The following is a 17,868-nucleotide window of genomic DNA, read 5'->3' as shown; positions in this document are numbered from 1 at the left end:
GCATTGAAGTTGTTTCAGGAGTTTGGCCGAGGCTCCTGCGTAGAGGGCGTTTCCGTAGTCCAACCTGCTGCTGACGAGGGCCTGGGTGACCGTTCTTCTCGTTTCGGTGGGGATCCACCTGTAGATCTTGCGGAGCATGCGGAGGGTGTTGAAGCAGGAGGATGAGACGGCGTTGACCTGCTTTGTCATGGAGAGGGTGGAGTCGAGGATGAACCCTAGGTTGCGTGCGTGGTCGGTGGGTGTTGGAGCTGTTCCCAGTGCAGTCGGCCACCAGGAGTCGTCCCAGGCCGAGGGGGTGGATCCGAGGATGAGGACTTCCGTCTTGTCCGAGTTTAGCTTCAGTCGGCTGTTCTTCATCCACTCGGCGACAGCTTTCATTCCTCCATGGAGGTTGGTTTTGGTGGTGTGGGGGTCCTTGGTGAGCAAGAGGATCAGCTGGGTGTCGTCGACGTATGAGATGATGTTGAGGTCATGCAGTCGGGCAACGTGGGCGAGCAGTGCCATGCAGATGTTAAACAGTGTTGGGCTGAGGGATGAGCCTCGGGGTACGCCACAGATGATCTCGGTGGCTTCAGAGTGGAAAGGGGGGAGGCGGACGCTCTGGGTTCTGCCGGAGAGGAAAGAGGTGGTCCAGTCCTGTGCCTTCTCTTGGATCCCAGCATCGTGGAGGCGTGTGTGTAGGGTGCGGTGGCAGACTGTGTCGAAGGCGGCTGACAGGTCCAGGAGGATGGGGGCCGCGGTTTCTCCGTTGTCTAGCAGGGCCCTGATGTCATCGGTGGCAGCGATGAGGGCAGTTTCAGTGCTGTGGTTGCTGTGGAACCCGGACTGGGACGGGTCCAGGATACTTTTTCTCCTCAAGGTAGTGGGTCAGTTGTTTGTTGACGGTCTTCTCACTGACCTTCACTGGGAATGGGAGCAGGGAGATGGGCCGGAAGTTCTTGAGGTCCTTGGGGTCAGCCTTGGGTTTTTTGAGTAAGGCGTTGATCTCGGCATGCTTCCAGCTCTCCAGGAAGGTTGCTGTCTCTAAGGAGATGTTGATGGCTTTCCAGAGATGGGGTGCGATGGTGGTGCTGGCTTTCTTGAAGATGTGGTGTGGGCATGGGTCTGACAGAGATCCGGAGTGGATGCAGCTCATGATTTTGATGGTGTCGTCGTTGTTTATGTTGATCCAGGAGAGCAGGGGGTCGGTGCGGATGGTGGTCGTGGGGGTGGTGGTCTCATTGGTTGTCGGGGCGGTCGAGACGTTGAAGCTGTCGTGGATGTCTGCGATCTTGCGATGGAAGTAGGTGGCAAGGGAGTCGCATAGGTCTTGCGAAGGTGGGATGTCGTTGGTTTTGGAGCTGGGGTTGGAGAGTTCCTTCACGATGTTGAAGAGCTCTTTGCTGTTGTGTGCATTGTTGTCTAGGCGGTCTTTGAAGGAGGTCCTTTTGGCGGATTTTATGAGGTGATGGTGTCTGCGGGTTGCATCCTTGTGGGCTGCGTAGCTGTCCGGTGTTCGTTCATGGTGCCATTTCTTCTCTAGCTTTTGGCAGGTTTGTTTGGAGGCCTGGAGGTCTTCAGTGAACCAACTGGCTTTCTTTCTGGTGTGACTGTTGGAGGGTTTCTTGATCGGGGCGGCGGTGTTGGCGTAGTCGTCGATCCACTGTCTGAGGTTGCGGGCGGCGGTGTCAGGGTCGGTGGGGTTGGCGGGTGGGCTCCAGGCAAGGGTGGTGGTTAGCTGGTCTTCGGTGACTTTGCTCCAGCAGCGGCATGGGATCTGTTGGGTGCGGTGGTGCGTGGTGGGTTTCCGGAAGGTGAAGTAGATGCAGCGATGGTCGGTCCAGTGGAGTTCGGTGGTGTGTCTGAAGGAGACGTGGGAGCTAGCAGAGAAGATGGGGTCAAGCGTGTGGCCGGCGGGGTGTTGTGATGAGTTGTCTGAGTCCGAGGTTGGTGAGGTTGTCGATCAGGGTGGTGGAGTTGGTGTCGTTGTTGTTCTCGAGGTGGAAGTTCAGGTCCCCGAGGAGGATGGAGTTCGTGGAGGTGAGGGCGTGAGTGCTGACGAAGTCGGCGATGGAGTCGCTGAACTGTGGTCGGGGTCTGGGGGGTCTGTAGATGAGGGCTCCTCTGAGGGCGTTGTTGGTCGAGACTTTGAGAGTGTTCCTGTGGATGATGGTGATTCCTCCTCCTACTCCATTGGTGCGGTCCCTGTGGGAGATCTTGTAGCTGTCTGGGATGGCTATGGCAATGTCGGATGCCGAGGAGGGGTTCAGCCAGGTCTCTGTCAGGAAGGCAACGTCTGGGGAGGTTGAGTCGAGTAGGTCCCAGGGTTCAACGGCATGTTTGCGGGCGGAGCAGGTGTTGAGAAGAATGCATCTGAGGTAGTTGGGTTCTTTCCTGGTGGGTGGGTTGGCAGGTCGGATGCTGGTGAAGATGCAGTTCTGGCAGGAGAAGGGTCCTTGGGTGCGCTTCGTGGCGGCTAGGAGGCACGTGTGAGATTGTCGGGTGTTGAGTGCATGGAGGGTGCTGGCATCGCAGCGGAGACGGGCGTCGTGGCGGTCGCAGGGGCCAGGGGTTCTGGCGCTGGCCACAGTCCAGGCGCTGATGGGCGCCGACGGGCTTGCCTTAGGCGCGCCCTCGGCGCGCCAGCAGCGCAGCCGCCATAAGAAGGGGAGGTGGGAGGGAGGAGCAGCTGGGAGGGGGGAGTGGCCAAATGGGCGAGTGGGGGGGCAGGGCCACAGGGGACGCAGCAGTGGGAAAACGGGAGGGAGGAACGGCAAAGGGAGACAGAAGCAAAAAGGCACAAAAGGAGGGGAGTGAAAAACGATCACAGAAACAATTAACAAAATACAGTGAAAATACCAGAAAAGAGCAGAAAAACAATAAAAACAATATACAGTGCAGATACCAGTAAGCAACCAACTGCCTACCACTTGCCACCAGGGATGAGGCGCAGGTGGTAGCCTACGGGTGGAGGCGGGCCTCGAACACAGCCAGCAGCAGCGGCAGCTGGGTACAGAGCACTGGCACAGACAGGTGGAGCTGCGCGGCGTGGGGAGCGACCTGCCTGGAAACAGGGTCAAGGGTCACTCTCTTCACCGCGCAACGGCCGCCATAAGAAGGGGAGGTGGGAGGGAGGAGCAGCTGGGAGGGGGGAGTGGACGAATGGGCGAGCGAGGGGGCGGGGACGCAACGGCGGGAAAAAGGAGGGAGGAACAGTGAAGGGAGACAGAAGGCAAAAAGGCACAAAAGGAGGGGAGTGAAAAACCATCACAGAAATAATTAACAAAATACAGTGCATATACCAGATAAGAGCAGAAAAACAATAAAACAATATACAGTGCCGATACCAGTAAGCAACCTCCTGCCTACCACTTGCCACCAGGGATGAGGCGCAGGTGGTAGCCTGCGGGTGGAGGCGGGCCTCGAACACAGTCAACAGCAGCGGCAGCTGTGTACAGAGCACGGGCACACACAGGTGGAGCTGCGCGGCTGCCTGGAAACAGGGTCAAGATGGGAGACAATGGAGATACACTGTGATTGAGACAAGACCAATTTAACTTTCCTCATTTCAGCAACATGCAGCAAATTCCCTGTACCATCTGAAACCAAATTAGAGAACCTTAAAGGTTATCATTAGAATTCAATGCATAACAGCCACAGTTGGACAAAAGAATGTAAGATTTTGCATTCCAGGTGAATTTGAACTTACATGATAATGCTTACTTGGGTCTATTAAGTAATTAAATCAAACTGCCAAGCAAGACCTAGTATAAGGGGAAGAATGAGCGAGAACAATATAATGACAATCTTGAGAGATTAGGACAATACATACTATATGTTGCTGCATTGAAAATTAGATACTGTATTAAATATTTGAAATTCTTGTGTTTCCCTATTGCCCAAATATGTAAGCTAACCAGAACAAACCTGATAAAACCAGGTGCCTAGGCCTGTACTACCAGGCACATGTGACATTTTCATCATAGAGAACACCTTCTGACAGCTCAGAAGAGGGTAAAGCATTTGAGGACAGTCTGAGAAGTCCAGAAGGGAACACCTGAACTTTAATTAGAAGTTTGTCCCAAGATGGTGTTTCTTAGTCAACTAATACCACCTAGGTCTGAAATACATACAGCAGATGTTTAAAAGGGTCAATAGATTAAAGTAAAATATGAGGGGTTGCTTCAACAGATTCCTTTCTACCTACCTGCTCCTTTTCCAGAATTTTCACCTTTTTATTCAAGTCACAATAGAGGGTTCTATCAGTAAGACCACACATTTAAAAAAAAATAACAATTAGATGTGGGAGCAATTTTAATTACACCTGAGTGATCGGAGTGATTTCAGTAATTTTATATCACTTTTCTGATGCAAAATTAATTACAATTACGCTATTACACCTGTTTGTGGTGAATGTGGGTAATTTAGTGCTAAACTCCTACTGCAGTAGCACAGGAACAACACACCTAAAGATTGCCAATGGCTGCAACTGTTTGTGTGCTGTTGCATTTATTGACATTTTCTTAGCTCAAAATGCAACTTCTGGTCAATTTTGGATGTGAGGGTGCATTTTACTCTAAGATAATAGCGCTAAATGCTGGGTTACACTCATCAAGTAATTCCACATAATCTTGAATAATGTTGCTGTAATTTCAATTACACTAGTTACACTCACTCATAGAAATGATGTCTTTAATCACAATTAGTAGGGTATTTGACTGGTGAAATTAAAAAGCAATACCATAAGAATATTTGGTAAAATGTGTATTTACCAAAATTTTGTTTGACACAATAGGAGGAATTGAATCGTTTTTGTGTTCATGAACAGCTGCACCTTTCTTGCAACCCACAAACCACTCAATTCAATCATGTCTTTTAAGACTACCAAACTATCTGCTTTTCATTTAACAGCTGAGAAAAGGCCATGTGAAAAATGCCAAATGCTTTTCATTGCTCTGGGGGTTTAAACTCAGCAACTTCAAGAGACTCTTGATTTCAAGCCTGCCATTACAGGAGGGAATCTACATCACCCCTATTATTACTGGCATGAATCTACATAAGAGATTAAACATAATTTAGTCACAAAACACCAAATTGAGATATGTATCCCTGGAGTTATTGTACATTCCATTGCATGAAGGCCAATGAATCTCAGAGGTGGACTCCTTGCAATGGCTTATGCTTCTGCTTCAGGTAAGAATACCCAACAACTATCTTTAAGCATGAATCTAGAAAACCATCTGGGGGGCGTGGCTAGGCGCCCAAGGAGTATGGACGCATCTCCGTGAGGCTCCCGGCTCCGGAGCGGAGAAGTCCCATTTCGTGGTGGTTTTCTGCGAAGCGGCAGGCAGGGGTTTGCATCGGCAGCGCTTCTGCATCGCGCACGATGTTACCCGAGCCTGACTGAGACGAAATGCACTTCTTTTCCAGGTAACGAGCTTCTAACGCTCCAGCAACATCGCGGCCGCCATTTCGAATTTCGGCGGATTCGACCCTCTCCTCATAAGCCTTATCCAACTGCAGCATACATGCATACTTTTCATTGGAATATGTTTCCTCACTGCCCATAATGACTGTAAGACTGTTTTTATTGGGCTTTTTGTGCTGCTGCTTTAATTTTTATCTCAGCTTATGAGGATGTCAGCTGCGGCCGCCATTTTGGGTGATGGTTCTCCTTACAACTTCTCCCTGCTGCACTTTTCAATTCCTGGCTTCTTAACACCATGTATGTGTTGGCTGGGATTGTAATGCTTCATTTTGAATTCATGAATGGTCCTTACAGTTATTTTTGACCGGCTCTTATTTAATTGACTGTGGTTTCTAGTGACCTCATCGGCAAATAAATATCGAGTGCTCTCCTTCACCCCTACCAACATTTCTACCTGTGATCTATGTTTTGAACATTGCGCATTCCAGTTGGCAGTCTCTTTTCTTTCGTGCCTCAACATCAAGCCTACCAATTTATGGGTAGAACACGGGGTGCTCACACGGGTGCGTCCTTACCAAAGCGTTCCTTTATTAAAAACTCTACTCTTTTTTCACAACTTTCTAAACTGGAAGAACTGCAATCACCTGACTGAGACCACGCACTTGACGATGGATCCTGTACCTGCTGCGACCGGCAAGTCAAACGTAAAACGGTTAAAAAAGGACCCTCCCTCACCTCCCAAACCATCTTCAGATGTCTCCATGGAATTATTATTGCATGAGATTGGGGCTCTCAGACCCTTTATGGAGGAAACAAATTCCAAGTTACAAACTCTCTCAGAAAATTGGGTGCAACTTGATACAAGGCTTACAGCGGTCGAACACAGTGTTGTCTCCCTCAGTGATGCTACTAAAAGTGTCCCTTTTCTACACTCGCAAATTACAAGCCTTCAGAAGCAGGTCGAGGACCTTGAAAATCGCAATCGAAGGAATAATTTGCGCATTTTTGGTCGGGGAGAGGGAATCGAAGGGAATGATCCCATTGCGTTCTTCAAATCCTTTCTCCCTAAGATCCTTCACATGTCAGAAGATACTCAGTTAAACATCCAACGAGCCCACAGATTGGGGCGCGCTCCTTCTGTTGGTTCCTCTTCGCAGCGACCGAGAGGTGTCATCATTTACTTCCTAGAGTATACAGATCTGCTAAAGGTCTTAGCAGCTTCCAGAGCTATCCAACGTGTTACATGGTCAGGCTCCACACTGTTCTTTGCGCAGGACTACTCCAAAGCTACAGCTGATAGACGCAAAGCTTTTCTAAATTTACGACCTGCTCTTCGTTCTCTGGGGGCCAGATATGGCCTTTTTCATCCGTGTCTTTTCAAGGTCACGTACAACAATAGAACTACGACTTACGAGGATCCAGTACGCTTGCAGAGCTTTATTAATTCCCACAGGATGGATGCCACAACTTCTTCAGGAACTGCTTCCTCACATGTTACTTAATCATTAACCAACATGTTTAACTTTCTGTCACCCTTCCTGTTTTTATGGATTTTTTTAAGCTAGTTGAGCAGTTATTACTATTTTATTCTTTATAGCAGCGTTAGTTTTATTCACCATTCACCACTGTATTAACGTTTCTGAATTTTTGCAATGATGTTCTTTAATGCTTTTTAGCTCGTAATTTCCTGATGTATATTTTTACAGCTTCTTCCTGAGATTAACTTTCATCTTGTGTTCTTGCTTCACAGTTCTGACTTCTTCTCACAAGGTCTTCCCCGATCCCCGCTGGGCCCTCCCTGGACGTGTGTTTGCTCCATGTGGTTCCACCTACCCTCCCACCCATTCTCTCCTTTTGTAGGTATGTTTTCTGTTTTGTTGTACGTAATTCCTGTTGTATTGTTTTTGCTTCGGCAATCCATTCCTTTATTCGTGTTCTATTGCTTGTCTGGTATCTTTACTACTCCGACTTTTTCTCTCTTATCTAACCTTATTTTTTTGTGCATATTTGACTCATTTTTTTCTTCTGCCTACGTCTTTAGACAAAATATTTATTTTGTGCCACGCTTCTTTTATATTTTATACTGTTCTTGTACTGCACTGACATCTTGCCTTATAATTGCATTTTGTATTATTTTTGATTGCTCATGTCCTTGAAACTGGTTACATGGAACGTCAGGGGTTTACACTCTCCTATTAAGCGGCAAAGAGTCCTGACCCACCTCGCTAAACTCAATGCGGACATTGTCTTTTTGCAGGAGACTCACCTCTCCGATGATGAATCGTTAAAGTTGAAAAGGGGCTGGGTAGGGGAACTTTTCTTCTCTCCTGGTGATGGTAAACGGAATGGGGTGATGATTCTTTGCCGCAAATCCCTCCCGCTTACGTTAATAGCTCAAGACTCAGATGTTAATGGACGATGGTTAAATGTTAAACTGTCTTTGAAAGGTGTTCCTGTTTCTCTTTTTAATGTCTACGCTCCAACCTGCGGAGAGCCTTCCTTTTGGTCCACCTTAGCCGCACAGATTGCCTTTGGCATGGAGGACAATTTTATTCTGGCTGGTGACTGTAACCAGGTCTTTGATCCGTTTATAGATAGGAATTCCAGAGTTCCCTACATTCCCAACAAGCCTCAGAAATCATTTGTACGAGTTATTTCCCAGCACAAACTTTTAGACGCTTGGCGTCTTTGGAATCCAATTGCCAGAGAGTATACTTTTTATTCCCCATCACATCAAACTCAATCAAGAATTGATTATGTTTTTGTCTCCCACTCCATCTCACAAACCCTTACACACGCGGAAATTGGTCCTATCCTACTGTCAGATCATGCCCCTGTTTCAATTGGCCTAGAAATTTTGCCTAGGGTCGCAGGTCCCAAGAGGTGGCGCTTCAATAATGCCCTCCTCCTGGATCCAAAATTTACTGCCGCTTTTACCACCTTTTTCGATGAGTTTTTTATGTTCAATACAGACCAATCTCTACCCTTCTCAACTGTATGGGATGCTTTCAAGGCTTCAGCGAGAGATTTCATCATTGGCTTTGTGGCTAAGAGGCGGAAACTCTCTCGCAAATTCACTGACAACCTTTTACAGGACATCAAACAGTTAGAGCACTCTTTTTACACTTCACATTCAAAACAGTCCCTCACGGCCCTCATTAATACTAAATTGGAATTTAACAAGAAATCGACGGAGGATGCTTCGCTATATTTGTTAAAATCTAGTGCTAAATTTTATGGGGGCAAAAACAAGGCAGGAAAGATACTAGCTAATTACTTGAAAGTCAAACACAACAGACTTAACATTGAATCCATTTACGACGACCGCTCGGATTTAAAGTTCAAAGACGCGGATATTCTGAACGAATTCTCCCTCTGCTACAAATCCCTCTACGCCTCGGAATCGCAGCCCTCCGATCACTCTCTTTCTCAGTTTTTCTCAACTCTCCAGACGCCCCCGCTTCATTCACCGGATCTAAGTCTTCTGGAGTTAGACCTAACACAACAAGAACTATTAACGGCTCTCCAGCGCCTCAAAAAGGATAAGGCGCCTGGGCCTGATGGCTTTACAGTAGAATTCTTCCAGCACTTTTCCAAACTCCTATTGCCCAAGTTATACTCTCTTATAACTTCCTTCAATACCTTGGGCTGCTCCTCGGGATCTTTTTCGGAAGCACACATATGCCTTATACCGAAGGAGGGGAAAGATCACAGGTACTGCAAAAACTATAGACCTATTTCTTTGGTAAATATAGATTATAAGATCTTCTCCAACGCCTTGGCTATGCGTCTTGATTCCTACTTACCTGATCTATTAAGTACGGAACAGTCTGGCTTTGTCAAAGGCAGATTTATCACGGACAATACAAGACTCCTTTTCGATGTCCTGTCTAAATCCTCATCCTTAAAGCACCCCCTAGCGGCAATTGCGCTCGATGCTGAGAAGGCGTTCGATAGAGTTGAATGGACTTATTTATTTTATACTCTTCGTTGGTTTGGTTTCGGTCCCAAGTTTGTATCCTTGATCTCTCTTCTTTATTCCCACCCAAGGGCGGCTATCTGTGCTAATGGTCTGATCTCCTCGTAATTTGATTTGGGTAGGGGAGTCCGTCAGGGCTGCCCTCTCTCTCCTTTCCTTTTTAATTTAGCCTTGGAGCCCTTTCTTTCTAAGCTCCGTCAGAATCCGAATTTATATGGCTTTCAGTCGGCAAGCATTCACCTTAAACTGGCTGCTTATGCGGATGACATCTTACTTTTTATGTCCAATCCTAGTGCCTCCATTCCTGCCTTTCTGGCAGACGTACAGGCATATTCCCAAATTTCTGGTTACAAGTTAAATAACGACAAGTGTGAGATTCTTCCCCTGACCAAGTATACCTTTAAAGCAGATTTTAGCGCCTCAAACTTCACATGGAGCCCCTCCCATATTAAATATTTAGGCATGTACGTCACCCCCTCAATATCAGACACAGTAGCGCTATGCTTAAACAAATGTATACAGAAACTTGCTGACTTAGTGGCCAAGTGGCACCCACTTTACTTATCATGGTGGGGTCGGTTGGACACTATAAAGATGATGCTGTCACCCATTGTAATGTACACCATCTCTAATATTCCAGTCCCTATCCCTGCCAAGTTCTTTAAAAAGATTAATTCCACCCTTTCTTCTTTCTTGTGGAACTCAAAGAGACCTCGAATGTCTCTAGCTAAATTAATTTGTCCCAAGACAGAGGGAGGAGTCAGTTTCCCTGATTTTCAGGTTTATCAAAGAGCTTTCCTTTTGCGACAGGCTTCACTTTGGTTACTTGATCCCTCAGAGAACTGCCCTCTATGGCTTAGAACAGAGCGTCTTTTCCTTTCTCCCTTCTCCTTCTCAGAATATCTTTCCTTCTCGCGTAAGCCGCAGGCGGTGTCCTCTCCTATAATTAAGTTTACCTCCAAGCTTTTAGCTGTTATACCCTCCCCCCCCGGACACTACTGATTACTTCCTGAGTTCAACAATATGGCATAATAAAGACTTAGTTATTCATGGTAAACCAATTTATTGGAAGACCTGGCGTCGTAAGGGTTTAATATGGATACGTCAGTTATTCTCAGACTCAAATTTTATGACCTTTCATTCACTTAAACAGCGTTTTGACTTGCCTGACTCATTCCTACATAAATATAATTTACTCAAGTTGGCTGTGATGGATAGGTTTGATTGATTCTCTGCTATGTCCCAGTCCCCCATTTCCCGGACTTCTTCCTCACAACTTTCCTCCCTACTTAAGACTACACCCTCAGCCTCTAGTATATATAAGCATTTACAGGGGACAGATACCCCTAGACAGAAATCTAAAGTGGAAGACGCCTGGGAACGAGATTTTCAGCTTTCGTGGCCATTATCTCTCTGAAATAACATATGGCTCAAGCTGCGTAAGTCCTCCAGGGCAGCTAATCTCACACAAACGCTGTTCTTTGTGTATAACCGACTCCTACTCACTCCAAGTGCTCTGAGCAAAAGCTTTGCATCCACCCCAGATACCTGTTGGTCATGTTCTTCCCCAAAGGCTGACATACTGCACGCGTTATTTTTGTGCCCGCTTGTACACAGTTTTTGGAAGCAAGTCTGGTCCCAAATTAATTTAATTTTTGACACTACATTTCCCTTTTCTACCACTCATATTTTCTTGGGGAGTCTTTCACCGTGTTGGGAGAATATCCCAGTTAATACTAAAATTATTGATTTGTTGTTAGCGGCTGCTTTTCAGCAGATCACTGTTAATTGAAAGGATTTTACAAAGATTTCTTACAAGGCATGGTGGTATGCAGTTTGCCATAATCACAGACTGGACACCTCTTTTGTATATCCCATACGGCTGGCAACTAAACGTCTGGACCTGTGGTCCCCTGTTACATTTTACATTGACATGTGTGCCAAAAAATGCTCCCAGCCAAAACCATCCCAGCAAGAGGTTTTCAAGCCCCCCTGAACCCCTTGTGCGTTCCCAGATTTATTCCCAAATCCACTACTGTTATGATTTAATCTCTTTGTATTAATGGCCTCTTTCTTACTCATGAATCTGTTTTTCATTTTGTGCAGTATAATCTATTGTGTTGTAGTGGCATGAACTTATCGCATTCTTTAGCCATATGTTAATGAAATACTTTGACAAGCATTTACTGTTATTACTTTTGTATGGATACCTTTGCTTGCATCAATAAAATCTTTCTTTCAAACTGAAAAGAAAACCATCTGCGTTAATGTTTAACTCATTCTGTCCTGTGTGCATTTAGCGATTTGAATAACTAAGAAGTATTCATTTAATAGCATGCTATACAAAGCTCCTAGGTAAAGCAAAGAAAATCTTACGTTTTTAAGATATTAAAATGGATGCTCACCCTTAATAGTTCTACATCTGGCAGAGCAAGCTTCTTCTCCAGAAAGATGATGTAATCTCTCAAGGACGTTTGCTGCTTTTTTGACTTCTCCACTTTCTTCTCTATGGCATCTAAAACAAGCTGGTGATCTTCATCTATGCCAAGGCACAGCTGCAGTTTCATCGTCTTAACCATGAAGTGCATCTCATCAAATGAGTTAATGAATTTTTGGCTTTCAAATTTTCCCTTTATGAGAAAGAAAAATATGTCACATTAAACTTAACATGAGCTTTGGAACAAAGTATAGACGTTGAGTCTAAATATCACTGACAAGAATGCTTTCTACCAAGGGCTTCTGAATAACATAAACACAAAATGCATAATGGTTTGCACTGATGTCTCTTGAAATTCCTGAGTGAGGTGGCAGAGGGCAAGTGGCCCATGGGGACACAGAAGCATAGTGGAGAAACTGTTATTTACCTGTTTACAGGAATATTACCTGATCTCTGTATATGTCATGTCAGCTAATATTTTATTCCAATAAATTGTCGCAATCACTGTGACAAAATACAGGATTATGCATAGTTAAATCAGAATCTATGCGGGGGCATAACACAGGCCCCCGCATCCCCCACAGTGCGGGGGGCCCGAGCTGCAGGGGGCCCCCTCAGCTCTGTACTCACACCGGAGAGCTCTGGAATAAATCTGGAGCGGGGGCCTCTCTGTGTACCTTGCAGGGGGGACCCTTCAACTTTCGTTACGCCACTGTTGTGCGGAACATTCTTAGCTGACTACAGCAAACTCATATTGAAGTAAACATGACCAGTATCAGGTGAATAATCCCTTTATGTTTTCTCACCTCTAATTCTGATGCATTCTTAATGTTTGTGCAGTTAATTTTCGTCATGTCCTCCAAGGTCTTTTTAATTGCTTCCTTCTGCTGCTCAAGTTTAGTCTAACAGTTAAAGGAAAAGTACAAGAAAGAGTCATTAAGAACTACTTTAAAGTTAGCAAAGAGCAAAAGTGAGATTCCTGAAAGATCACTGTTAAGCATTTACAAAGATATTTACTGTGTTATGTTGCAATTTACACATTTTCCAACATGCCACCAAAGTGACATCAGCTGTGAGTTCTGCTGTCAGTCTTCAGCGTGGTAATCATTCTGTCCACATGACCTAAGCCATCACCCCACTTGACAGGGACAACTGGTCTATATGCTTTATTGATGTCCTGATCCCTCTCAATACCACTGTTGTAAAGAGGGTCTTGGACCATTCTAGCTACAGGTCAGTATGGTCTCTGTGGGTATCTGTACTGACTGTAGGAGCTCTACTTAAAACTCCTTCTAGGCCCTTTACGTTTAACATGTATCTTGGCACAGTAGGTCTACTACACAGGGGCCCCACTTTCTCAGGTATGTGGCTGCAGTAAGTAGACATAAACCCTTCCCAAACTGGTAGAACTCAACTGAGGGTAAGTGTGTGTGCATATACCTGAGTGTACGGAAAATAATAGTGTAGTATGAGTTCAAAACTCGAGTGCAGTGCCACATATGTAACTTAAATTAATGTAAGCACCAAGGAGCTACTCACATATGCAATACTCATCAAGTGTCTATTAATAATCCAAGCACAAACCCAAAAGCAGAGATAAAATAAAGTCAAATATTTATTGAACCCATGGTTAAAATATCCAGGTTACCAAACTAAGTGTGACTATTTCCCAAAATAAACAGTCATTTTAAAATGTTTGTTCATTATCTTATACTTCTAAAGTGTCTAAATTTATAAATGATTTAGTTTATATTAAATATAAAGTTTAGTTACACTCTTCAGTTTGCTTAATGAAAGTGAATTTGAATTTTCTCAATGAAGACTTGTCTAAGGCTTTCCCATTCAACTAAAATGTAAATACAAATGTTTTCTCCAGGGGGTGTGGTTTGAGCGCCATCCAAGATTGTAGCACACTTCTGAGCTCTGGTATGAGCCGGGAGCTTTTTTACAGTTTGGGGGCCTTTCCAGCACTCAACGGCAGTGAGGACATCCTCCTGAGCACCATGTGAGTCGCTGGATTAATTTTTCAACTTGCCAGCTCCTCATTACAAAGCGCTGCCAGTTTTGGGGGAATCTCAGTCAGAATGTGAGGTCGCGCCTGCCATTTTGAAGGGCGGTGAGAGTGCCTTCTTGCAAATCAGCCTCTTTCAGTCACTTGCTTTGCATTTCATTATCATCTCTTCTTTCCAGCATGCGGCCAGCATCAGGGACTTTTGTCATCAACATAATACTATGCCCCTGTCCCGGTGTAAGGCAGTAAGTGTCTCACACAATAATATTTGTTTCTATAGCAATCTCCTTCAAAAGCTGGCTCTTCTTTCTAACATGCAGCCGGCCATGGGGACTTTTTTTAGTCAACTCAAGTATTTGCGCCTGATTTGTTGTAAGGCAGTAAGTGCATTTCTTTTATTTTTTGCACTTTCCTTGCACCAACATATCACTTTATACAGCAGTCTGCCTGCCTTCTTTCAATCATTTATAGGAGACCCACCATTTGCCTATATGTTTCAACTTGGTTTCCTGAGCCACTTTTCATGCTTTTGTAAATCTATGCTGCTGGTACTCATCTATGTACCATACCAACCTTTTAATTATCTGTAATCCAGTACATAAGTAATTCTATTTTTATAATTTTTCTTGCACAAGACTTTTTCCTTCCTCGGTGGCTCATAATTACTGTTTTTCAGTTGCTACTAATCCTTGCATTTGAATTTTTGCTTACATTTTACATTTGTGACTGTTGTTTCACTAAAATTGCCCCCTTTTTTAGTCCATTTATCTGATATGGGGAAAAAAATTAACCTTAAACTAACTGTCTGGAGCCTCAACTACTATTTTGTTCTCAGACTCTGACTCTACCTATAATTATATAGATGACAATACCATGCAGAACTATGACACTAACCCAGCAACACTTCCGAAATTGTCTACGCTTGGTAAAATGCTCATGGGATCAAACAAGGAAGTGATCCTTGAGGAAATTAGTGCATTAAAACCCTTTATGAAAGAAGCTTCCAAGACTTCACAACATTTGGATTATAAATGGTCGTTATTGGAATTGCAAGTTCTACCGGAAGAGCAAAACACTGATAATTTTGACAATACACCCTCATGTGTTGCTAATTTAGAGTCAGAGATCTCCCTACTTAAAAAGCTGACAGAGGACCTTGAAAACCAAAATTGACCAAATAACCTTCACATTTATGGTCTTCCCAAAAACACTGAGGTTTCTGATCTGACTGTGTATTTTCTGTTTTTTCGCCCCAAACTTCTGGAAATGCCTACTCATCTCAATATTCAAAGGGCGCACCAACTTGGTCCCAGTGGTTTTATTAAACCGAGAGGAGTTATTCTATTTTTCTTGCAATATACAGACCTTATACAGGTCATACCTGCTGTTAAACCTAAAAAACAAATATTCTGGGCTGGTCGCAGACTTTACTTCTCCTGGGACATGGCAAAAGCTACAGCAGACCATCTGAAACAATTCCTGAACATGCATCCTCAGTTGAGAGCCATGAATGATAGATTTGGTTTAATCCATCCATGTTTATTTAAGATGACTTATAAAGAAAAAGCTTCTACTTATGAAGATTCTGTCACTCTCAGGAGATACAGTCAGTAATATGGAGGAGAAGACATGGAAACTTTAAGAATTACTTAAATATTAATTTGTTCCTTACAATTTTTTCTTTCATAATCAATCAGTTACAACTGTATCTTTTGTGACTTGTTATTATGGTATATTTCTCTCTTAATGACAAGCTCTATTTACATATTTTTCTTGTTTTATACGGTTGTTTATTTTTCTACCTCTTTATCTTCTGGTCCCAATTCCATGTGATGCCCTATTTCAATTCTTAGCTGCTCTCCTTGTCTTCTTTGGTAAAGATGTTGTCTCCGTCATTTTCCCACCCTCCACTCATCTTTATTTGTATTCCTAGGTATGTTTTTCAGTGATCATTTGTATGACTTGTACTGTCTCTATGTCCCTTTTTTTGAAGCATTCTTTTTTGTTTTCTTTTCTGTTGCTGTACTCTATTTTCTTTTCCCTCTATTCCCTCATTTTACTAATTTAACTTCTCAGTTTGAAAATTGTACTTCTGAGTTTTTTCTTTTGCCATGATATGGGATTCCTTTGATTTGTCCAAAAGAAAGGGGACTGATTCAGTTCAGGACCAAAGAGGCTGGGATCTATTAAACAGTACAATGAAATGCTGCCTTTTTGACCATGAATTCGCTAGTCTTGTTTAATGCTTAGGTCTAAACGTATTACCTCCGTATTTGTTCATAAATGAACTAGGGTTCTTGTTGCTACTTAGGCAAGTGGGTAAATTAACAAACATGAATTATTCAAAGTATTTAATACGCAATGTTTCGTGTTTCATCAATACTAATTCACTTCATACTTTTGTATTTTCTTTTTTTTGTTTCAAAATTTGAACACATGTTTTCATTCTGATACTATTTTACATATTAGTGCATGGTTATAATACAAAAAGATACTCTATATACAGTGCATGGGAGACAAAATACATAAATCATCTTTACAAAACATTGCATGAACAGTGTCATAAATCAGAAAGGTCCTACTTCATTATAAACGTGTATCGGGATCTATATCCTACTCGATACTAATTCAGTAGACGGTCCAGATAGTGTGGAGGTCAGAGGACGCCTTAGTGCATTTTATATCTGTTTAAACCAGCATCGGTTGGTTAAACCTGAATGTCCATAATCTCTTTTCAGTTTGATATGGCGATACTCTTGGCCTCGTGAAGTGAAGGCGTGAGTGAAGGGTGTGCCGACGCGTTTTGATCTTCGTGTGGGGACCGAGAGGATTTAAGGAAGGTCTTCCTCAGGACTTAGAACTGCGGTGTAGGACACTATTATGAATCGGAGTATTCTCTCAAAGGGGTTTGGAAGTCATTTCTCAGCAGAAAGGAACACATTGCACTTTTTTGTACTCTTGCTGTCTTGGTTGTTGCTCGGAACCAAGTATCCAGTGCATGTGACGAACACGGAAGTCGGAAGTCGTGAGCAGATCGCCAAAGAAGTCGGACATGTAGAGTGAAGCAAGAATATTCCGCACTGGATACTTGGTTACGAGCTCGAGGTGTCATTTTTAATTTTGTTTCACACTAAAAAACTCATGGAAGCTCAATAAAACCAACGTCTTCAGAAAATAAAAACACAGGAATACTCCTATTGTCCCTACAAAAATTAAGCCTCCTTACAAAGCTTAATAGACACCAAATTAACTTTCCATTGATTAACTACAGATGTCATGTCTATTTATTTATTGAAGAGAAGTGCAAGATATTATGGTGGCCAAATTAAGATGAGTAAAGAACTTGTGAATTACTTAAATGTTAAAAAAGATAGAACTACGATAGAGTCTTTAGGAAACAGTGAAGGGGCTGTTCCATATATGGACAAAGATATTTTTAATGAATTTGTCAATTTTTATATTAATTTATAGTCCCCAGAAAAACACCCTTCTGAAGCAAAGTTGACCAATTATTTTCAATCTATTGCATCCCCCCAATCCCAACATATTGATTTTGAATCATTAGATACAGACAACTTTTTATCAGAAATCACTCATACAGTCTCTATCATACAAAGAGGGAAAACACCTGGACCACATGATGTTACCATTGAACTTTATCATCATTTTGCAAACTTCCCCCTTCCTAACCTTTTCCTTTTGTTAGACTTTTTCAGCATTAATTGCACCTATGATGGCAATTTCTAGGAAGCCATGATTTGTCTAATACCAAAAGAAAATAAGGTTCTCTCACAATGTAAAAATTACTGCTAGTAGTAAAGTAGGGGTGTGCAGCTGAAGGGATTTCACGTGTAACTAGACAGGACCCTAAGTCATAATGCAAATGCAGAAAAGCCTGTCCGGTAGTTACACCCCAAGGTCCACCGAAATTGGAAAATAATTGTCAATGAAGGGACAGCTCCTGCAGGTTATAAATTTAGTCTTGGAAGAAATTCTCCAAATTCCAACGTCAATGCATAATGGTTCCTCCTTTT

The 17,868-nt window shown here is 43.5% G+C and overlaps 1 protein-coding gene across 1 annotated transcript in view; it reads right to left on the bottom strand.

The window, feature by feature from the left end:
• The window catches only part of LOC146809818 (E3 ubiquitin-protein ligase TRIM39-like), a 235,354-nt gene that overhangs the window by 136,777 nt on the left and 80,709 nt on the right, over nucleotides 1-17,868 (bottom strand). The window contains exons 2-3 of the mRNA XM_085614908.1: nucleotides 12,630-12,725; nucleotides 11,792-12,016 (exon numbers count right to left, since the gene is read on the bottom strand). Of these exons, the coding sequence (XP_085471034.1) occupies nucleotides 11,792-12,016; nucleotides 12,630-12,725 (321 nt within the window). The remainder of the gene's footprint in view (nucleotides 1-11,791; nucleotides 12,017-12,629; nucleotides 12,726-17,868) is intronic.

The sequence above is a fragment of the Triturus cristatus genome, chromosome 7 (genome assembly GCF_964204655.1).
Source record: "Triturus cristatus chromosome 7, aTriCri1.1, whole genome shotgun sequence".
NCBI lineage: Eukaryota > Metazoa > Chordata > Amphibia > Caudata > Salamandridae > Triturus > Triturus cristatus.
This window is presented reverse-complemented; position numbering and strand designations above follow the sequence as displayed.